The sequence below is a fragment of the Indicator indicator genome, chromosome 14 (assembly GCF_027791375.1).
Source record: "Indicator indicator isolate 239-I01 chromosome 14, UM_Iind_1.1, whole genome shotgun sequence".
Taxonomy (NCBI): Eukaryota; Metazoa; Chordata; class Aves; order Piciformes; family Indicatoridae; genus Indicator; species Indicator indicator.
Genome location: NC_072023.1, coordinates 21,560,942 through 21,585,245, shown reverse-complemented (window position 1 = coordinate 21,585,245; position 24,304 = coordinate 21,560,942). Strand labels below are relative to the sequence as shown.

Below are 24,304 nucleotides of genomic sequence, written 5' to 3'. Positions count from 1 at the left end.
TAGGTAATATTTGTAAAGGTGGCAATCTGTAATTGAAACATCTCATTGTACACAACTGGAAAGCAGTTCTCAAAATCCATTTATCAGGTTACTTTTACAATTATGGGTGTGGCTGTAGTGAGTATTCATCCATGAGTGGCTTCCGAGTACATCCCAAAGCGAGTTTCAGACCAGAAGATGCCAAGGTGATAGTCTCATAGTTTGGTGCAGCAAAATACAGACTTCTTCCATCTCCTACTGACTTCAAGAATGTGCTCTGCACCACAGGAGAATATGAAAAGCTGCAAAACAGCACATCCCTATAAGTGGTAATATTTTCCACATATGCAGAGTTGTTGCAGCACAGAAGGCAAGGAGCACAAGATTTTCTTCACTTGTGTAGACCTTCAGTTATACCTTGGGAGACTTAACCTTCCCTCATTTTGCAGTGGGCATGTTCCACCCAGCTGCTCAGGCCAGAAGCCCTTTCATCACTTGACAACAATAGATGGCTGTAAGTGATCAACGTTTTCTGGAACTGAATGTATTTTTATTTGGAGCAAATGAAAAGCAAATTGAGCTCCCCACATTATTCTGAAATATAGATAGTGTGAGGGTAAGGAAGTAGGTGGGATTTGCTTAGTTTAGAAACGCCTGTGAGTAAGCTGAGGAGGTGATTCGTGCCCCGTGTGTGTACACAGAGCATTCATTTGGTGCTGGAGAAAGAGTAGTGAAGTCCCCAGTCTTGTTCAGTCTTCACCTTCTCACAGTGGTAGGGGACAGCTTTATGTGTGCCCTGCTTGCAAAGAAACTAGACTGACATCAGCTACATAGGTCACCAAAGTAGCCTTCATAGTGTAATGAGATTTTACTGTGTGTATAAATCTGTCTTGTACTGCGGGTCTTGTCAAGGATCATTTCCTCCTACCCCACTGAAACATCATGCCCCCTGGCTTTTCTTTGTAAGAAATGGGCTGCTTCATTGGCTTATTAATTTTGGAATCCTAGGCTTTTTTTCCTTCTCATGCTACAGAAATACATTGCAGAAAAGAGTAGTTCATCCTGTTTTTAAGAGACTTGAGCAGCAGCCCCGAGGCAGGAGGTAACAGTAATGAAGAACCTTGTGAGAGAGCTATGGCTCAAGATACACTGCAATCAGAAATGGCACAAAGCACTGCCAACTTGGAAGCTACAAAATGCTGCTTGAACTAACAAACGAAAAAGAATGCAGTATGCTTAGCACAGGCTGTTGGAGTTTGGCTGCTAAAATATTCAGGGCAGTTAGTGAAACGCAAAGCTTCATCTGGGACAATGTGTACCCTTACCTACAGCTGCAAAGTGTATTTGCTTAAAAAGCAAGTTTAATCTCAGATGACAGATGTAATACCTATGGCTGGTGTTCATTAGGAAATGGTACCTCAGGAGGAATTGCTTTCTGCAAGCCTTTGATAATTGGAAGGAGGAGGGACAATATATTTTACAGGTAATTGTGTATCAGAGGGGCTCAATGACTGTAGCAGTTATTGCTCTCTACATAAACACCCAGGGTTTTAGTAATGAGGACTTCAGATGGGATTCTAGAGCACTGTGACAAGGACTTCTTAAGATTTTGCATAGAAAGCATGTCGCTGTCTTCCTCTGACCAGCTGCCCAAGGTGCAGCTGTCTCTGCACATGCCTTCTAATCAGTTATAAGTGTTATTTAAGCACATATCACAGCACCTTCATTTCTATTATACTTAGCATCCACAGAAGCCTGTTTAAACTCCTTTTGGCCTCACTGAGGTCAAGCTTAGCAGGGATTCAGTCAAGGTCACAGAGTCACAGAATTGTCAGGGTTGGAAGGAAACTCAAGGATCATCTAGTTCCAAACCCCCTGCCATGGGCAGGGGCACTTTCCACTAGACCAGGCTGCCCAGAGCCACATCCAGCCTGGCCTTAAAAGCATCCAGGGATGGAGCTAAGTCCATGAAGATGTTACTTGTGGTTTTCTAAGTAAAAGACATATTTCTATCTGATGGATAGATGCTATCTGATATGTAGTAATCTCAATAACATCTGAAAACAGAGTATGAGCTGTTTGCACAAAATTTTATTGCTACCACTCTCTGTGGAGCATTGTTATAGGTATCCTGTAGAATTTTTGCTTTGCTCTCACAAAAGAGTTGAAATGAATATCTGTGTAGACATAATTATATCATGTGTTCTTTCCAGAATAAGAAATGCCTATCCTGCTTTTGACTTGAAAACAAACACTGGAAAAATCTGGAGTGTTGCAACAAGGTTCCCAGATCATGTCTTTAGAGAATCAAAATTCAGATTCAGTGTCTGGACAGATTTTTCACCATATCCTCTGCTTCTTACACAACATGGTAAGTGACTGAGGGTTCCATCTCCTTCCATAGCTCAATTTTGTGAAGATAATAACAGAATGCAAGCCTTACATGAGTCTTGAGTGCATACTTTGTCAAACATGTTCAGTACATTTGCTGCAAAAATTGAAATCACATTAAGTATCAAACTTCACTAATGCACAGACCTCTGCTCTCTTTAATCTCTCTTGGACCAATACTGGCAGTCTCAAGTGGGCCATCCTTCAGACTTTGATCCAGAAGGAATTTAAGCTTGTGCTTCATTTACAGTGTAGGAGTAATTCCCATAGAGTCATGGAACTTTTCACAGCCTTTGATTGTTTCTGAATCCAAGACTTAACATCCTGCAGTCATCAAGATTCCCCTGTACTCCAGGTTATGTGCAGATTAGGGAAAGCAAATGCCAGTCACAGAATGAAAAGAGACATTCCAACTGGGTGGAAAGAAAATGAGAATAATTCAGAATTGGAACAGTTTGCCCATGGAGGTTGTGGAGGCTCCATCCTCATAGATTTTTATGGTTTTATAGGACAAAACCCTGAACAAGCTGGTGTTGACACTCCTTTGGGGAGGAAACTGGAAGAGATGGGACCTACTGAGATCCTTCCCAACCTAAATTATTCTGTCTTTAGTGACTCTGGGAAGCTGCCACTGCTCCTGTGCATCCTCTATCTGTGGTGAATGGGAGAACGTTTGATTCTGTCCCTGGTGATTATTGATTCTTAAGCCACACAAGCAAAGAATGAATTAAATCTATTCCCCTTCTCTTGCTGTGCTGTTTCATTAAGTGGCAGGTTTAAGTTTTCGTTTGTTTGGGGTTTTTTTTTGTGGAGAATTTCTTCAGTTCTCAATACATTATTTAGCTGTAACAAGCTGAGTATTAGTTTGACAGGTTGAAAGCTGAAAATACAAAGCTCTACAGAATCTTCATAATTAAGGTAGACAAGATTTACACATTTATTCCTGCAAGTTTGTTTGCTTGATTTGGAAACACCTACATAGTAATTCAAAAAGCCTGGAAAACTAGTAGGGTGTATCATCTCAATCCAATGTTTTGTGGATGCCATGAAATAAAGGGCTGAAGGTCTTGGGACACTTGGACCAGGAGATAATATTTCCAGCACTTCTGTAAGCTAGGCAAGGCATCTGTGCTCAAGTTGCCTGTAATGCAAAAGTCTTAACCTAGAGATTGTTCAGTTTTCCATCTGCTTAACTTAATTTACAAATATGCTTTAGAAGGCATAGCTAAAACTTAAGGGAATACAAGTCCTAAACTTGTTTACAGATTAAATAAGCAATAAGATGTAGTTGAAGTGTGGGGGGAGGGAGTACACTTTTTTGCCTCATCTAATATAAGGAATTGTGCAGTCATTAAAAAGCATTTGGCAGAGTGGAAACTGGGTCTATGGATTGCAAAGCCATGCTAGCACATTTCAGATTTTTTCCCAATAAGTGAGCTGAAAAAAAGTGCATGTTACAATTTTAATTCCAGGTTGTGTCATTCTTGTTTCCTGCTGTGTATAAATATAGCAAACAGGCCTTGCATTTTTCATGTCAAACCAGTTATGAGGAACAACTTAAAACAGTGAGTTGTCAAAGGGGTCAATGTTTAAAACTAGTAAAACCTGTAGAAAAAGTTTAATTGAGGTGGCTTTTTCAGCAGAACTAAAATGGCCTTGAAAGAACATTCTATTGAGGGATTTGGGGGAAAACCAAATCAAAGCAATACACATACTACCTGTGGTAACCAACTCTCTTTTATTTCAGCTTTGGTTTTTTGTCACATCCCTGTCCCCTAGCTGTTCTCTGAAGGGTGTTTTTTTTTTTTTTTTTTCAGTATCACATTTGCTTCAATGTTTTGCATTTCTTGTTTGTTCTAAAATAATAACATAACAACTCTGAACCACATTTGCCAGTGTGAATTGGCTGCTGTGGAAGACTGAGTGACTCAGACCACCATTAAACCAAATGGAATTGGTTGGTTAGACTCAGTTTGAACCAGTTGCCTGAACCTGGACTAGTATAAATTAGTCAGCACACAAGTCTGGATTACATGTTTTTGTTTCTGGGGATTTATATTTAATTGCATATTTCCATTTTTACAGCAAAACATTCACTTAAACTTTTAGTAAGAGCTTTTGCATCTGCAATTTTTGAAGCAATAAAGAGAGACTGTGAATGAAAAACTGAAAGAAGAATCTAGTTTGGCTTTTCTGTTATCAGCTACAGACAATAAGATTGCCTGAGAATTGTGGAGGAATTCCAGACTTAATTTTGCATTGTAAAATAATCTTGGGACATTATATGAAGACTCATATTGGTACATTACTGAAGAGTCAGATATTTTTTCCTCCTAGAGGGAGGTGTCTCAGACCTGCAGCATCAGTGCTGGCACAGTGTGGTCTGCATGCAGACACACATTTGCAGTTTGACTGCCCAGTTATGCAGCTGTTCTTGTCATGTTTTTATCAGTTCTTCTACAACAGTCATTCTACAATCTTCTACAATTCTACAATCATTCTACAATTCAACAGTCTTCTACAAGTGCATTGGCAGGGTTGGAAAAGGGCTTAAAAAGCTGAGGTAGCACAGGAGAAAATTTCCAAAGTGCTAGAATGTTTGTGAGCAGCAGATTGTATGAACTAACTTAGAACATCTTGATTTACACCTATTATATCCAATAATACATATAATATTTCTATCCTATTCTGAGACTGCATATACTATTAAATAATACTAGTAAAATATATTTTATTTATATATATATATATAAAAAAAATACATATGAGCATTATTTTCCTTCTTGTTTATGGCTAAAAAGATGTGCACAGCAGAAAAAATAGCACTTAAAATTCTGGAGCCTTCTTGTGTCACGTGTGGCATCAGAATCTTCTTTCCCATCAGGCCATGTTCAAGCGTGGCAAATGTACCAAATAGCTGTCAGGAAAACAAATTGCTAATTGTACAGAATCACAGGATTGATAGAATGCTAAGGGTTGGAAGGCACCTCTGGAGATTATTTTAGTCCAACCCCCCTGCTAAAGCAGGTACACCTAGATCAGGTTGCACAAGAATGCACCCAGGCAGCTTTGGAAAGTCTCCAGAGAAGCAGACTCCACAACCCCTCCAGGCAGCCTGTTCCAGTGCTCCAGACCCCTCAAAGTACAGAAGTTTCTCCTTAAGTTCAAGTGAAACTTCCTGTTCCATCACTGGTCACCACTGAAAAGAGCCCAATCCCATCCTCATGACCTCCACCCTTTAGATATTCATATGCATTTATAAGATCCCCTCTCATTCTTTTATTTTTCCAGGCTGAAGAGCCCTAGGTGTCTCAGCCTCTTCTCATAAGAGGGATGCTCCAGTCCTCTAATCATCCTTGTGGCCCTCTGTTGGACTCTCTCCAGTAATTCCCTGTCCCTCTTGAAGTGAGGAGCCCAGAACTGGATGTGACCTCACCAGGGCAGAGCAGAGGGGGAGGAGAACCCCCCTCAACCTGCTGGCCACACACTTAATGCACCCCAAAATAACAGTGGCCTCAGTGACTGTGAGGACACATTGCTGGCTCAGGGTGAACTTGCTGTCCACCAGAACTCCCAGGTCCTCCTCTGCAGAGCTGCTTTCCTCTAAATGGACATAGATCCTGAGACTGCTGTAGAGTATTTGAAGCAAACTGATAAAAAAACCCAAAGAGGTGTGGCTTGATGTAACTCCTCTTGATGGAGCTAGTCTGCAGCAGTAGTTAGAAATCACAAATAAATTAGTCTCTTTACTTGAGTATCTAGCCTGGAATTCTCCAGCAACCTACTATTAATTTTTCTTGCTGTCTGTATTTACAGCTGGCTGTACCACTCATGACCTAATTGTAGAGATCCTCCATGGCACAAATCAATACCCAGTCCAGGAGGAATGCCTTCTGAGTGTTTGTGGGTCTGATGAATTCTTGCAAAAGTAAGTATCTCACCCAAAGATGTATTGCATGGTATAAACTGTGCATTTAATTCACTCTGCTTACCTGCCATGTAAATAGTACCAGAGGGAGAGTTAGGGTATTATGTTCCACACACTTAATGTATAGTTTCTGAAACTCCCAGAACACACAATACTTATGCTCTCCAGAGATGGTGGTGTGCTGTACTGCAAGGATTCATATCCTGGCTCCTTCATATAAGCTTTCTGGTGCCTTGAGTAATTTATGTCCCTCTCTTGCCCTTCTGGTCTTTCTCATCTGTAACACAAGGATGCTGCTACTTACAGATGTGTTACAAGCATGGGGGGGGGGGGTGTGCATATCCTCAGAAGAGGAAATCACCAAAGAGAGGAGAAACAGCATCATGCAGCTGTGCATAGCAGGTGATTTTTTTTTTTTTTTTCTTCATATCCAGTTGCAACAGGAGTAAGCAAATGAAGTCAGCACTTTGATGATGATTGCAAGTTAAAGAAAAACACATTATAAAAATAGAAACAGGTCTCCCTGAATGTATATAGAAGGAAGTAAATGCTTTGATTCTCATTCATTCAAGTAAACACTTGTGGTGCTTAAAAGCCCTGCTGGATTCAGGTAGTTGTTTCTTGCCCTCTGGCAGTTTAAATTTAGCTGTCAGCAAAAGTGAGCAGATTTTGTGTTGAAACAGCTAAAGTGCAGGCTCTTATTGTTAGCTGTGCTGCAGGGACAGTGACTTTCAGCAGAATGGGAGAAGCTGGCAGGTCTTTGTGGTGACATGTTAAGTATCACTGCAGGGATCACAGCTCATCTGCTAGAGATGTAAAAAATGTTAGATAAAATAGTATATGTCTGTAGGAATTGGAAACTTTAGAAGCAGTTTGTGGTAGTTTTAGGCTGATGCTTAGGAAATTTTCCATAGATTGGGTAGAAAAGTGGTAGAATGTTAATAAATTACCTTTGGATGTAAAAGAAAAATAATAAGGTCTAAATAATCCCATTGGTCTGATAACTAACATAAAATATAAACTAACTCTTGCTCTCCTTTTGGCTTCTTTGCTCTAGCTGGTGCTTCAGCTTGGCTGTTGCTGACCTTGGCTGTGTTTCTTTGTTGTGGCTAAGCTGTTGGTAACCTCCTGGTTTTGTCCAAGGGAGTCCTTGTGTTGTTTATAATTTGTAACTACACATAAATATTGTATATTTTGTACATATTCTTTGCATTTCATATTTCTAGATTGTAGTTTTGCTTGTAAATATAACTTCAGTTGCTTGTAAATATAGCTTCATTTTCTTTCCATCTGAGCTGGTCTGGCAGATTTTATTTTGGGGGGTAATTTTCTCAAATAGTTGGGGAGTAATTTCAACCCACCACATTCTTAAAAGTTACCTGAACTAGCCCAGAGCCAGTCAGATTGATTAATGAAAGTGATGTAGTTCTAAGAGCAAGTGTCATACAGTGTAGATTAGCTTCATTGTATATCCAGCTTGGCCCCCTCCACACTCAGGTACACAGGTAAAATATTCAGAAGTTTATAGTGAATTATGATTTGTAACTAAACATGGAGACTTCCACGTTTCTAAGCCCAGTCTTTACTTGTTCAGATCTTTGTAAAGCTGGAGCTGGTGCAGGAGAGAACTCTGTGAAGCATTACAATGCTAGAGCTGCTGAACAGACAATCAGGTCATACATAGATCTGTTAACTACACAAGAAGACTAGGGCTTTTCCCACCAGCCCCCCACTTATTTTCAGACTCTCTTCTCATTTCAAACTAATTGCTAAAGAAAATGTAAATAATGAGTCATTGTGTCGAGGGTGAGCTCAATGTGTTTCAGTAGAGTGTATAATATGTTCTAAGCAGTTTATTTTCACTGTTGGGAAGAACACATCAATAGTGGACTATTTAAATTCCTGCACTTGCAGAATCTCTGCACGTCTCATTAGCAGTGAAACATAGTCAATAATGTTCTCAGCATTTTTTGCTTTGCTCCTTTGCTGTCACACAGAAAGTACTGAGCTGCACTTCTGGCCTTAGCAGCTCTGAATTCTACACTAGAGTGTTTTAATTTCACTCTTCTGCTGCCTTCTCTGCAAAGTCCTGTATCTGAAATTTGAAACTCCAGACCATAATGATTCTTTGGGTAGCTTAACACAGCCTGTTGAGTTGCCTCAGGGTTAATTTTTCTGCATACTTGCTAATTTCTTTCTTTACAATGTTGCTAACAGAGCGATCTGCTGTACTTGTGCAGAGTCCTTCTCCAGAAGAGTGTTTGGAAGTTATCCAGGAATAAATTAGAGTAGAAGTTCCCCAAGTAGGAAGACAGCAAAAGGAATAAATACTCTGATACTTCTATTTTATTGTAATCCAGAATAAAACCTGAAGTGAAGCCAAAACGATGATGTGATGAATTGTTCCCACACCAGAGTGGTTTAGTGAACCAGACGACTTTGTGGAGATCTGTCAAACGCTTTCACTTACCCTGATGCTGGACTGTATTGATGAGCACTCCACACTTCTGCCTGCAGAAGCACCTGAAAGACCTGATGATTTCTTGAACCCATTTAGCTTTGAGTGAGTTCAGGGGGGAAATAATCCTATGCTAATGACCATTATACTCAACACCACAAGATTTCATCATCCGTTGGTCACTTCCTATGGAGATATCTTTGAGCTCACATCCTATCTGACACAAAAGTAGGACATCAGATTTCAAATATCCCCATTTAAAAAAAAAAAAAAATCCAAAGGCTTTCATATAGACTGTAGGACAAATCTCATTTTATTTCTGGTCTTCAGATTTTGTTTACTGATGAGAAATCCTGATCTTGCCTTAACCTGAAGGTTTTCTTATGCTTCCTTTCCCCTCAAGATTTTCTTACATGCCTGTAGGAGCTATCAAGATTCATTGTCACCTTGTCCATGCCCCTTCTGTCATTGTAAGGTGTATGTTAGTTGCTTCCCCAGGTGATTTGCTGCTGTTGCTTTTTTATATGTTCAGGGTAAGTGCATCTGGAGGCAGAGCTGTGTCTGAAAGACAGAAACTCCTTGAAAGAAGAGAGGAGTAAAGCCCATATGCATAGTCATCAACTTTTAACTCTATTCACAGTTGTTTCTGATTTTCATACATATCCAGGGACTCTCCTTCTCTGGGTTTCCCAGCTGTGGATGTAAGACGTAAGGGATGCTCCTTTACACCTATCCTATTTATGATCATCTCTTATTTCTTGGAGGCTCTCCTGTTGTTTCTAGAAGTTCTTTTTTTTTATCATCTCATCATCCCAACCTTCTATGTCTACCTTCAAATATTGCTGTCAGAGTTTCCTCTCTTCCCTTAAATGTGGAACAGATGCTTTTCATGGAATATATTATATAAAAATAAATTAAATTGGGGTTAAGCAGCTTGTGTCAAATAACTCCTAGCTCTCAATTCCAGCAGCAAGGCAAAATCAACCCTTCTCATGTAACAGCATTGAATCAATCCTTCATTTTTTTTTCTTTTTTTTGCCTTTGCTACGGGCAGCAAATTTAGGACACCTGAAATGCCTAATAAAACAAGGTACAGGACTGTATATAGGAATCTGGGACTCTCTTAAAAATAGAATTAAAAAAATCCCTAAAATTATTACTGCCCTGTCTGCTAGCATGAGGCTGCAGTAATGCAGCCCCAGCAAAGGAATGTAGTCTAAGAATATTTGCAAGCTTTATTTCTAAACATGACTTTTATTTATTTTCTTTTTTCCTGAGGGATTTTTTTTTTTTTAAAGGATCCTTTTTATGTATTTTTAATTCCACCCACATTCTACCATAGTGTAATTTACACAATTACCTTGCTGCTTTGCAGTTTAGCCATATATAATGAGCAGGGGTATGGAATAGAAAAGTCTAAATGCTTATCATTTCTGCTCACATACTTGCCTGTGACCTTATTGATGGCATTTTTTGGCCCTTAGTAATTCTATTCGCTGAATATTGAGGCCTAAATAAGAATTAGTTTTCACTCAAAGTGAAGTTTAAGCTATTAATTATACACTAGGCTGAATTATATTCATGCAGATTGGGATCATAAGAAGCAAGCACCTTTTGGATGAATATGTTCTTTGTAAAAATAAACTTCATTTTCTCTTGTCACTGCAGATTAAGTTTTTCATTGAGATGCTGCTCAGCTGAGGGTTTTTGGGTTTTGTTTTGTTGTTTTTTTTTTTTTTAAAAAGCAGTCTGAACTGTATTAGGATTTGGAGCTTATAGCACATCAGTGAACCTTGCTGTGAGGAAGCATAATCACCTAGTGGAGAGGGATTCTCAAGAGACAGAGTGACTTTCCTTTTCTGCCTCTGATACGCAAGTCCCTTTACCTTGACTGGTTCATCACTATGTCTCTTAAAGACTCCATTTCGTTTTGCTTTCTGTCATGGCATTCTCATTGAAGCTCTATTCTCCATGTAGTAATTCCAGCAAAAAAAAAAAATCGGAGGAAAAGTGTTGAGTTAATGTTGTAGCACTTGTATTTGTTTCATTACAGAGCTCAGAACACAATTAACTAGTTACCAATAACCATGCTGTCCTCCAAAGGGGGCTATTTTGTCTTAATTGTACCAAGATAATAGCAGATCTGCATTTTGTGTTACTGCCTGGGGTATGGCTGAAAGGTGACCTGTCAGTTTATGGCAAACCTCTGTTTCTTGTGGTTCACTTTTCATCTAGACCAGATTTCCACATTATTTTATTGAGGCATTAATCTATTTTGTCTAGTCTCTTGTGTCACAATACCTGTCAAAATGTTTCTCTTTGTATTTGTGCAAATAAAATCCATTTATTAAGTCAACTATATAGGCAGTACTAGTGACTGCCATGTTTCAGGCAGCATTGCTATGTCAATAAAGGATTTGATGATATATATTAACTGCTTGACACAGCAGAGGCATACAAACCACTAGTGTAAATGTAGTTACAACCACAAAATTCAGCTTGGTGTAGCTTGTTTACCTGGAATTATGATGACACAGAATAACTGTTCTTACAAAAGATTTTTTTTTTTTATGCATCTCTGTTACAAAAGAGTATAGCTGTACCAATTTGCACTAGCAGAACATTCTTCTGTCTTGGTATAGCTGTTGCAGTTTCTGTCACTGACCTGGGATAATGTTGGCATTGTGATAATCTGTGTACTGCAGGAATCAAGAAAAAGTGGCTCAGAACTTACCATCATGTTTCTTTGTAGTTTTCTAGTAACTATACCTGCCCTAAGGTTGAAGGTAGGGCAGATGGAAAGAGCAGGTGGAGTAAAAGGTAACCACCAGGTGTGAGGTGGCTCTAAAGGATGCTGGAATCACTGAAGAGTTGATCATTAGAGTCACAAGGAAGACATGATTAGGTCAAATAAGGAGATGAAGTTTCAAGAAAGCCATGGGTAGACACAATGTAGATATGAGCTGAGGAGCAACAGAAGAGAATGTATGCATTGGTACACTCCCAGGAACTGCAATTTGGTCACTCAGACTTTTTGTTGAGTGTAAAGGGATTTGAGAAGATTTGAGGCTTTCCACTGGTACCGGTATTACACAGTACTGGTGCAGGCTTCTTGCACTCTTGCATCTGTGTTTTATGCTTTTAAATCAAGGACTTTTGTGAATGTATGGAAATGCAGTGAGAGGACCTTGCTTTGGCTTTATCCTCTGTGGCATTTAACATAGTTGGGTTTTTTACAAACTGTAATAATTTCTGTACCTGCACTTGTACCTTTTCTGACCTGTAACACAGAGCATGTATTTTACTCAAATATGGCATAGTGTAGACACAGAATATTTATAAGATATATTAATTTCCTATAATTGAATTAAATGCAATTATGCACAGCACAGTTTAACCAGTTATTTGGTACTGGGGACCTCTGCTGCCACGTGAGATATGAGTCTCTCTCCAAAGTCACACTTCCCGTTATTTATTCAGAAGGCAAGTGGTTTTTAAAGCTCAGTCCTGCCAGTTTTATTCAGGCATTTCATCAAAAGCCCTTCTAGGTAGAAATAAACACAGTTTATTCTGTGAATTTTGAGTTTTCCATGGCACTTGACAAACCAGGAAAAAAATAACCTTTCCTTCATGGTCCAGGGAGTTCTGAAACACTTATTGCGCTGTGAGCCTATATAAATATGGAATATCCCTTTTGGCACTTGTGTGGTTGGAGGCTTGAAAAAGGGAACGTGAATCTAATTGAACATGTAGTAGAGTTGTAACTAATGATGCATATTAACTTGTTTTGGTGATGAATCTTCTTTTGCAAAATATCAGTGTCTAATTTCCTACCCCTTAATTCAAAAGGATTTTTTTTTTCAGTGTTAAAAAGATGTTTGCCTCTACTCTGAAATATTTTTTTTAATATTATTTCACTGTACTAAAACTTAAAGTGAAGTTACTTTTATTCCAAATATTTTTAAGAGTGATAATTTAAGGCTGTATTATAACTTAAAAGCTGTCAAGAGTGATAAGTGGACTAAAAGCTACTCTGACAATGCAAATAATAAAAAATTACCCTGTGCTAGAGCAAGGCTCTAGAGCATCCTTGACCATCAGAGTAGTTTGTAGGAATCATTCCAGCTGAGTGAGCAGAGCTCTGACATTAGCTAATGTGTGATTTGAAAAGGATGAAGACTGACTCACAACTTCTTTTACCATCTCTTTGTGAGATGCACAGGATAAGAACTTTGATTTCTTTGAGAATTAAGGCCCAGCCATATAATTGTATATGATTTTCAAACTTAGGGTTGATGCCTGATTTTTCAGGTTGAGTATCAAACACTGTAAATCATTCTGCAGTGGTGCATTCATAAGGAAGATGCTGCATATAAATTGCACTAATTTGGGTTTGAACAATGTGCATGAATAACCTCAAAATTTGGGAATATGTGCAGTTTGTTTAGTGCATTCTTTGTATCATTTTTGTTCTGTTATAGAACTTGGTGGTAAAAAATACAGCTAGGCAACTCTTCTTAAATCATTTCACCAGAAAATATGCCAGAACCAAAATTCATCCGTTTTCAGAGAAGTAGATGCCAAGTAGAGGTTTTGTAGGATTCACTCTGCTTTGCACTTAGAGTTTAGTCCACTGGTGCTTTTAGTAGAAGGAAAGAGGTTAAAAAGGAAGAAGTAACAAGCAGAGGTAACCATTTGTGTATGGGTTTTTTCTTGGTCAAACTCCAGTGATCATACTTTGGGCAGCCATGAAAGTCTTCGCAAGGCGACCACCTGCGTTCAGCTTCGACTACACTACATGAGGAATTTGAAGAGGAGTTTGGCTCGAACGGTATGTCATCAGCTTTTTCTCTTCTTTCCTTCAGCATCCCTGAAAGAATAAAATTCTACCAATCCTTTTATATAGCAACCCGCAGTAACAAGTAAAGAGAGACTATTTGCTTTCCTACTATTGCTGAACTCTAGTTGAAACGTAGTGGAGAACATCTCTGCTTTGCTCCTGTACTTTTATCTACTGAGTTACTGCAGAGGACACAAAACTGAACAAGACCAAAGAGTACCCTCTTGGAAAAAAAAAATACCATTTTTGTCCAAATTTAATGCTTTTTATTTCAGGTGCTCAGAGAATTTTTTTTTTTTTTTAATTGGCCTTTCTATTTTTTTGAAATATAACAAGAGTAAAACCACCCAAAGTACTGTGTAAAATTAATTAAATCTGGATTCTTGTCATTATCACTGAAAACCAGGGTTGGCAGATAAAAGAATCACACCTGCTATATTTGTGCACACATGATGCATACTTGTGTGTGTGATTGTTTGTAGACATGCAGAAATGTTGTCAGTAACATGTAGTCCTTACAGAAAACAATGTTTTATTATCATATTAAATCCAGGGACATTCCTCTTCAGATTATTTCAGTTTAAGCAACCTTGCTGTAGATTACTGAGCTTTAGTGCCACTGAGCTATGCTACTAAATGTGGCTTTGTTCCCAGTGGACCACCTTGAGTTGCTTCCAACCCAATGTCTGCTGTACAGCAGAAGCTTTGTTGTGGGCAGTGGTCAGTGGAAGTGTGTGGCTGGTCTCTGATAGCAGCAGTTAGCTGCTTTGCACAGGTATGCTACCACACTGAGTCTGTCAATGTGTAGGTCAGATGGCAGATTTCTGACTGAAAAAAAAATAAGGGCTTTAGTTTCATTTCTGTTATGTGTCACCATGGGAAATGTAAAGTTCATTATAGTATGTTACCTTGAGCATTAAAAAGGACTATAATGAGGCCAAATACAGATATTTGACATTTTAAACAGTTTTTACTAGAAGCTGAATATTTTAATGCTGATAGGTACAATCCTGTTTCAGTGTCACCCTTACTGTGTTTCTTCACTGCCAGTATTATTCACATTAATTTTAAGGTATTGATTCTTCTTGGTAAAGTATTGTCCAAAAGAAAGTAAATTAGGAAACATGGAAGACTTCATCACCAGGTCACCTGTTCAAAAAATCATTCAGATTAATGAATTGCCAGCTGCTAGAGTAAATAAGTTAATATTTGTGTATATAGCTTCAGAAAGAGGGTGAGAAAGTATCCATCTCATGTGTGCTTTCTCACCCCATCCCCAAATCACAGCAGCAGAAAGAACACATCCAGCAACCACTGGAATTCATTTTGTCTTGGGAAATTCTGTGGTACCTTGTTGTCATTTAAATGCAAGTTATTAAGATCAATGCAGGAATCACCATGTGTTTTCCATTGCATTAAACAGAGGTCAGATGGTTGTCATAAACCTTTCTGGTGTTAGATCTGGTGTGACAAGACATCCTGTATTAGGAGTTGGAAAACTTCATTTTTCCATACAGAGCTGCCAAAGAAGGGCTTGAGATGAGTGGTGTGTTGGTGATTAGATATAAAATTATAGATGCCTATGTCAGTAAGGATAGTGGAAAAATTACTTAGCTTTTTCAGATCAGCTTCTCTGTTTTAACTGGAATAATATCTTATTGACCCTTCTGCTGGGAACTTGAAAGTTTCCAACATTTTTCTAGCCCAAAAAACATCAGTGATGTGAATTAGAAGTTTAATACAAAAGTGTTTCACTATGTATATGCTTATAGCATGTGGTAAAGGGATTTGTTTACATCCATACACCAAAGAGAGGGAGCTCATCAAAATTCCAATTCATTCTCTACAAGCTATCATCTTCAAACAAAAACCCTGAAATACTAGGGCAAATGAGCAGTTTGCTGTACATAGGTGTGCTCTTACTATAGATCTTCAAAATTATCTGCTTTGGATGTGATGTGGCATGGTGTGTCCAGGAGTCTCTTCTGAAGCTATAAAGCTTGTTTGTGTGCTAAGGAAGCAAAACTCCATACCAGTGCCATCTGGAGACTGCCTTCATGATTCTTACTTGCCTTACATAACACTGTTGAAATCAAGATGCATAGTTAAAAATATCTGTCTGTACATGCAAATTGCTATTATTTTGCTAGATGCTTAGTAATATAAATGTATGCTTATAAGTAATGTGCAACTAATTTATTTTATTTTTAAACCAGAGAGCTTTTGAATTTGGGTTACATAGATTCTCACAATTCTCTTGTAAATTCAGCTGAAAACTTTTTTTTGTGTGTGTGAAGTATTAAGAATGAGGAAATTGTCTTGAACTGAGCAGTTACAAGCAAGAAATTTGGCCTGGAGCTTTACATCACATAGCAGATCTTTCTGCCAGTGGGTGACTCTTAATTTGATTTTGGATTTTTTTGAGATATGAGTTCCATCAGCCTTAATACTCTTGAACAAAAGTCTCTTATGACCCAAATTTTCAAGATGCTAAATTCTTACTAAACTTCCAAATAAGGCTTATGCAGAGAACATAAGGTTATCTTTATAAGGTAGAAATACATTGAAACTTGATTTTATATTGTCTAAGCCAGACAAAGAGTTTCTATTGACAGAAGTGAGAATTCTGCACTTTGCAGGTTTTTCTCCACACATTAAAATCTTGAGAATGACTGTGGAGTGATTGTGGAGAAAATCCAGTAGTCCTCTTGTCAACTGATGGCCCAATCTCCATGGGTTACAATAGTACTGAATGATGACTGCTTGATTTGTGTGGACTGCACACCTGTCCTACCCTGTATTTCAACCTAGGTGGTCTGTTAGAGGCAACTCTTAAGCACAAACTCTGTAAGCTGTAATGGGTCAGAAGTGTTACATTCCTAGTGGCTAAGTGGTGTTTAGGAAGTGCGTAGTGAAACATCATAGAAGGAGAAATCTTTTATCTAAATACTGTTTACAGGGAGTGTTTTGCCTACTCAAGGGAGGATTTTTTCAGAATTGTTCCCACATACTGATTATCTGGGGAAAGCATGAGAGGCTTTGCAGTGGAGAGGCAGCAAACGCTTAAAGATGTCTAACAAGAGCCTCACTTGCTTCCAGAAACTAAAGCAGCCAGCAAGTGATATTTCCTGAAAGCTAAAAAAACATTTCTGTTTTCCTATATAACACTGTCAATGTGGTTAATGTTTTAAAGACATTTAAGTTAAGTGGTAACATTCTGAGCATAATCACAGATGAGAAAATTCAGTGGTCCCTCTTGACAGGAAGGAGAGGTTTTTTTCCATTGTTTAAAGACATATGTGACATTTTACTGATTGTTTAGTACCTCAAATAGGAGGGAACCTTTTCTTGTGTTTAGGTATCCCTTGAAATTATGCTACTGTGAAATGTTTCATGTTCTATTAATACACCTAGTCTCCTTCAAAGTTTTTGCAGTTTGACAGTTCTAAATGAGGTTTAATATAGTGCAATACAGTGTGGAGTCCAAGAGCATAGACAGAGCATCTCTTGATGTTTCACATTTTGGAAATGGTTGCAATTACCAGCCAGAAGGATTACAAACAAACAAAAATAGTCTTTCAGGCAGGTAACTGACAAGCTTGGAAGACAAATTACTAGTGTTCAGACCATTAGAAAGCATTTCTTGTCTCAAGGAATTTGTGTAACTGTAATTAATAACCTACAACAGCGTTTAACCAGGAATGGTGGCGTTTTAAGGTGTCTTCAAGTGAATTATTGATCACCCCTTTACAGTAACTGACATGGCTCTGAAAGCTTCCAGCCATGAAGTTACTTCAGATTACTAATAATAGCCAAGAACATGAGCAGCTCTTGAGCTGGCATAAGTCATAGACTCGGTTTTCCTCCAGCTCCAGGGCATGCTTGTGACAACTTCTGTGTGAGAAAGAAGAGGTCACAGGCAGGAGCACCATCAAAACTGTCAGGACCAGACAAAACCTGATGGAGGAGGCACAGACTGTGGTGCATTGAAAGCTGCAGCGTTTTCTTTCACTCTGCACCCAGTTCTGTAGATCTCTGTGGCTCTGCTGAAACCTGCCCCAGGATCTGAGGTAGTCTACACTGAGCTCACAGTTGATTTCTTTCTATTTTTTGGTTTGTTTGTTTGTTTTTTTTTTTTTTCTTGTTGATGCAGTTCTTTGAAGCTTGTGGCTTTGGGCATGAAACGTATTTGAAAGTCATAGACTTAGAGGCAGTTTATAGAAAATTTCCCTCCCTCAGAATTCATGTAAAAATATGTGAAAATAGTGTGACTTTTTTTTTAAATTAATTTAAAAAATCTATTAATTTTTATTAATTAAAAAAAAGCACAAACTCTGAGACTTTTAAGGTTCTTCAGCTATCTCAGACAGTTATGCAGATATGCAGCTACTGGGTTTTTTTCGTGAGCTAATCTGCACTTACTCTTGGGAATAATTTGTCCAGTGATCTATAGGATCCGTCTGACTTTTTAGTTTTGGCATATGTTATTTTATAGAAATCTCCACTGAGGTTGTAGTCTAACTAGTGTCACAGATGCATGTGGGTATCCTGACAAATCTTCCATAGAATAATCATTCATGGGCATGGAGCTCCAGTTCCCCTTGTTTGTAGTATACATACAATTTATGTGGTTGATTTTATTTTTTTGTTGTTGTTGTTTCTCATTTAGAGAGACAGTTGAGGCACATTTTATGCTACTCTGGTTGACCTGGTTAATTCCCCAGTTCGTTATGGTGGTGCAGTTGGCTTGGATGTTGCCATTTCAGATCCCTCTGCCAAGCCCTTCAGTTTAAAGCCTGCCTTACCAGGCTGGCCAGCTTGTTGCCAAAGATTCCCCTGCATCTTTTAGACAGATGGATTCCATTCCTTCCTAGCAGGTTGTAGTCCTCATAGAAGGTCCCATTATCATAGAAGCCAAAACCCTCATGGTGACACCAACTGTACAGCCAGAAAGTGATCTATGTTATGTGTCTGTTTCTGTCTGTCTCCAATCCTTGAACTGTTAATATGGAAGAAAAGATGATTTGGGCACCAAGATTCTTCACTTTCTCCCCTAGAGCATTATAGTGTCTCTTGATTCTGCCCAGGTTTGGTGTTACAGTGTCATTTATGCCAACATGGAAGAGTAATAACAGATAGTGATAAGTGGTATCCCTCAGGAGTCTGTACTGGGACATGTACTGTTTAATATTTTTATCAATTACACAGACAGTGGGACTGAGTGCACCAGCAGCAGATTTGCAGATGACACCAAGCTGAGTGGTGTTATCAATACACCAGAGGGATGGGATGGCATCCAGAGGGACCTGGACAAGTTGGAGATATGGCCCAGGTGAACCTCATGAGGTTCAACAAGAACAAGTGCAGGGTTCTGAACCTGGGCTAGAACAATCCTCGCTATCAATACAGACTGGGGGTGGAGGTGATAGAAAGCAGCCCTGTGGAAAAGGACTTGGGGGTGCTGATGGACAAGAAGCTGGACGTGAGCAGGCAGTGTGAGCTTGCAGCCCAGAAGGTAAATCACATCCTGGGCTGCGTCAAAGGATGCATTTTCAGCAGATCCAGAGAGGTGATTCTGCCACTTCGCTCTGCTCTGGTGAGACCTCACCTGGAGTGCTGCGTACAGCTCTGGAGCCCTCAATAGAGGAAGGAGATGGACCTGATGGAACAGGTCCAGAGGAGGGCCACAAAAACGATCAGGGGATTGGAACACCTCTGCTACAAGGACAGACTGAGGGAGCTGGGGTTGCACAGCCTGGAGAAGAGAAGACTCCAGGGAAACCTAATAGCAGCCTTCCAGTACCTGAAGGGTGCCTACGAGAAGGATGGAGAGAGACTATTTGCAAAAGCCTTTGGTGATAGGACGAGAGAAATGGCTTCAAACTAGAAAAGAGCAGATTTAGATTGGATGTTAGGAAGAGGTTCTTTACTATGAGGGTGGTGGAACATTGGAATAGGTTGCCTGGGGAGGTGGTTGGGTCCCCATCTCTGGAGATATTCAAAGTAGTCCGTACTTTTGACAAGTTGTGGCACCCTCTCTGCAGCATCACAGTTAGCTCTGGGAAGGCAGTGTACCTCATATCACTCCCTGTCAGGTCAGCAGATAGACACTGAAGGGCCTTTTAACAGGGAGTCTCCCACAATGAGCACACATTGTTTCTTTTTGCCATATCTGCTCTATGCTCTTAGTTCATTTGTACCTTTTGGGGCTTGCTCCTGTGTGACTGATGTAGTTAAAAATTCAAACCTGCTTTCAGTTGAGGTGCTGGAGGGTGGAGACTCTGGGACATCAGGGTCTAAGGCACTTCATCCTCAGTGATGTCTGTCCTGGAACTTGGTTCTGAAGCCATCTATCCATCTCTGGCCTCAGAGGGTTTGCAAGGGGTGGTACAGATGTTCTAGGTGTTCTCCATCGTGCTTTTTCTCTTGGAAAAGAAAGGATCAGAGACATTGTGGATGCCAAGCGATTCCTACTTCATGACTAGTATGTTACCATTACAAAAGGGTGTTTTCTGCTGCTGTCTCTAACAAGAAAGCAGAAGCAGGGTTTATGAGGCCAGATTATAGTCTTAATCTATATGTAGCTAGAAGGAACTACGGTGGCAATTTGATTTGGTCTCCTATGTAGTACAGTCTTGTGTAATGTGACATTCACCAAATGATATTTGATGATCCTGATCACTCTGAAAGAAGAATTCATAAAAAGAACACACCGACTTGGAAAATACCAAGCAAATCTCCCCAACATACATCCTTTCTGTCAGAATACTATAACTCATTATATGCCTTTCTTCCACAGCATGAGGATGATCAGAGAAAGTTTGGTGTGAATCAGCTGTTAGAAGACACTTGTGCCTGGAGACTGACTCTGTAAGAACATTGGTATTTACCAATATTTCTGCTTGTAATTATTGCGTTTGTAGTGAGCATCCTGGCCCCAAAGGACAATTTTAAGACCTACTCACGATGGGAAGGATACCAAAGAGAAAGAAAATTGTTTTGCTGTGCTGAAATCTTATTTTCAGACCTTACTGATTGCTTAGCAAAAAAAAAAAAAAAAAAAAAAAAAATCAATAATGTGTAATTTTTCCCCATTCCCTCCCTTTCAGGTCACTTTCACATTTTCCAGAATTGAAGGCATCATAATTTTTGCATGCATTGCTCTTAGAGGAATTTTAGGAGTAAATATTGCAAAAATAATGTATTTGCCCTTCATTGTGCCTGTGTTTTCATAGTTGAGTAATGTTTACTTTTTTATTTAATGGAGTCTGGCTGCATCAAGTTTTTAACTTGGCACTCAAAGTGCATCTGACTCAAAAGCTAACCTACCATGGACAAAGCCCTAAATGAAATAGATTCCTCTTTCAACTTTCATTTTCTGTTCTGTTTCATGCACTAGATAAAGAAGCTGTTAACACTTTTTGTAATGGTTTTCATCAACGTGTTATAAAGTATTTTGCCAAGAACGGTAAATGCCACACCTGTCATTTAGCAGATGGAAGAAAACAGAGAGGTAGGGACTGGTTCAAGGGGAATATCTGGTGCTTACTGAAGACCCATCTGGTTTCCTAGGAGCCTGGTCCAAATTTCATTGCTGCAGAAATCAAACTAGTCGTACAGCCTATATACCCACCCCTTACTGACCATTTTATACCTTGTGATGAGAAGTGTGTGGCCTTTCCATGCCAAAGAGAGCTATAGGAGGGGAGATGTGGTAAAAGAGTTTGGGTTACAAATCAGGTCTGGTCCACAAAATTTCCTCTGATACTGTAGGGCAATGGTTTCTTTCTTCAACCACAAGTTCAGTAAATATTCAAAAAGTAAAAGCATGATCACTGTCTTCTGATTGTCCCATGGATTGTTGATGAGTAGGGGAAAACATTTTCCAGCAGTGATAACCCAGAAAGATTCGTGTTCAAGTCCTGTTCTTTCAGTTGTCTTTGTAACATACCTGAGGGGGAAAAAAAAAGGCAGTAGCTCAGTGGCAAAAGTTTGCTGTCTGTAACGTGCATAGGATATGCCAGTGATGATTTGCAGAAGCATTTTACATTGCTGTGTTGGGTGTGTGATAAAGTGGCTGATGAAATTTTGAGGACACAAATGTAGATAGGAGGAGACACTCTTAAATTCACATATGAAATCATAGACTCTGAGTTTACTTAACCACCAGGGTTGAGTTCTCGGGGCTACAATAAATAGTTCTGAATCTCAGCATGGTGCACAGTAAGTACAAAAAAAACCCCAACAAAACAAACAAACAAAAAAGCCCAACACAAATGTTGAGAATTATTATGAAATAAATTAAAATAAAATAAAAAATAAAACCAAACCAAACCACATTATGCCACCATGTCAGTGTAGAGTATTCATTTATCTTGAATACAGCCAACAGTTCTGCTTCTCTCATTTCAAATATGATGTAATAGACATTGAAAAAGTGAAGACAAGGGCAGCAGAGATGCTGAGAAGAATGAAATGTCTTCCATATGAGAAACAAATAAGTGCAAGTTTCTTCATGCTGATGAAGAGATAATAGAAGATGGGTGTTTTATAGGTGGCAACTCTATGAAATTGAGAATGTCTGCAGAAAAAGATCTTCTCATGCAGGATAAAGGGAACATGAAGTGAAAATAGCAAATTCAAAACACATAAGGGTGGCTATTTCTTTGTATTATCTATTGGACAACATGTGCCAATGATCAGTCACCCTCAGTACCTCCTGTGTTTCAGTTTGTGTCCATTGTTTCTTGTCTGGCAAGAAGTACCTGGCATCACTGAAGAGAAAGCCTGGCTTCATCATCTTTGCACCCTCCCTTCAGGCATTTGTATACAACGAAAAGATACTCAGGTGTTTGTATACAGTGAAAAGAGAGCTTTCTCTTCTCTAGGATAAATAGTCTCAGCTCTCGGTCTTTCTCTATAGAACTTATATGGTCTTCAGTCTCTTCATCATCTTCATGACCTTTCTTTGAACTTTCTCCCAGTACTTCTGTGTCTCTCTTGTATTGAGAAGTCTAGGACTGAATACAGTACCCAGTACATCTGTGTCTCTCTTGTACTGAGAAGCCTAGGACTGGATACAGTACTCCAGCTGTGGCCTCACCGGTGCTAAAGAAGAAGGGGAGGATCATCTCCCTCTACCGCTAGTAAAAATCTTCCTAATGCAGCCTATCATACCTTTAGCCATCTTTAGGCTTTTTTTGCTACAAGGAGACGTTGCTGGTTCATGTTCAGCTTCCTGTCCATGAAGATTTTTGGATCTTCTTCTGCAAAGCTAATTTTGAGGCAATCAGCCCCCCAGCATGGGTGAGGTTATTCCTTCCCAGAGGCAGCACTTTGCACTTCTTTTTGCTGAACTTCATGAGGTTACTCTCAACCCATTTCTCCAGCCTGTCAAGGTGCCTCTGGATGCCAGTATGACCCTTTGGTGTACTGTCCAGTCTTCCCAGTTTGAGTCATCATCAAACTTGCTGAAGTTACATTCTGCCCAATCATCCAGATCATTAAAGAGGACAACAGTACTGGACCTATGACTGATCCCTGGGGTACATCACTAGTTACCAGTCTCCAGCTAGACTTTGTGCCATGGATCACCATCCTCTGGGCCTAGCTATCCAGCTTATTTTTAATCCACCTCACCCTCTGCTCATTCAGCACATAGTTTGTTAGCTTGTTTTGAGGTTGTTATTAGTGACAGTGTCAAAAACTTAAGATTTCATGATGGAAGGTTATCATGTTGGTCAAGCACAACTTTTCCTTGCTGAACCCATTCTGATTACTCTCTATTGCTACCTTGTAGTTCGTGTGCCTTTGAAAGGGTTCTCAGGATTGGAAATGGTTCTCAGGATTGGAAATGGTTCTGTCACATTTCTAGATGACTTTCTAGGGTTCAAGCTATGGCATAATTATGTTGAGAAGGAACTTAGATTTGAAACATCACCAAAATTATGTGAGCTAGACAGTGAATAAAAGCTCTTGTTCTTGTAAGTAGTGCCACCCTAGTCTTTTTTTTTTTTTTAGGTGAGTAAGCCAGTCACTGATATTGTTCCTGGTATTATAATATGAAACAGCATCTTTGTGTTATTCTGCACTGGAATGTGTGTTTGCAACATGCTGTAATTCCTCCATCCTGTATCTAGATGGAGCAATAATAGAGACAGAGTAGATGGATACAGTAGAATTGAGATGCAGCAGAATGGGGCCAACACAAGCTGTGGAAATCTGCAATCACTTAGCAGATTACTTTCCCATATTTATGTGTCTTCACAGCTGTGATTATTTAGATTAACTAAATAATTCCCAGGGTTGTCTGTATGCACCATAGTTACATTTCTGATTGTAGCACACAAACATTTGTATTTTGGAGAACATATTTACTGAGAAGCTCAATTTGCTTAGGTCCAGTAGAGAAAGAAAAAGAACTCTTTGAACTGGCTTCAGATGAAGTAAAAAGAATCAACTGAAACCTTACCTCTGTAATAATCAGACTCACTTTTACAGGCAAATGGCAGCCAATAAAACAGGCAGCCCCTACATTGCTTCCCACACTGATTTTCATAGCTCGAAAACCAAACACAATGTAAATCACTGAGTGCATCGAAAGAACTGCAGTCCGTTGGCTTACCGTAACCCTTGACACTGAGGTGCCAGGAGTATAACACAGATAGGCACAGCTTAGTTAGGCAACTTGGTGATAAGCAGTATTTTA

At 39.3% G+C, this 24,304-nt stretch overlaps 1 protein-coding gene across 1 annotated transcript in view; it reads left to right on the top strand.

The window, feature by feature from the left end:
- PIK3C2G (phosphatidylinositol-4-phosphate 3-kinase catalytic subunit type 2 gamma) overlaps positions 1-24,304 on the top strand; it is a 188,945-nt gene that overhangs the window by 7,153 nt on the left and 157,488 nt on the right. Inside the window, exons 3-6 of the mRNA XM_054386727.1 lie at positions 2,193-2,350; positions 6,187-6,298; positions 13,485-13,587; positions 20,396-20,466. Of these exons, the coding sequence (XP_054242702.1) occupies positions 2,193-2,350; positions 6,187-6,298; positions 13,485-13,587; positions 20,396-20,466 (444 nt within the window). The remainder of the gene's footprint in view (positions 1-2,192; positions 2,351-6,186; positions 6,299-13,484; positions 13,588-20,395; positions 20,467-24,304) is intronic.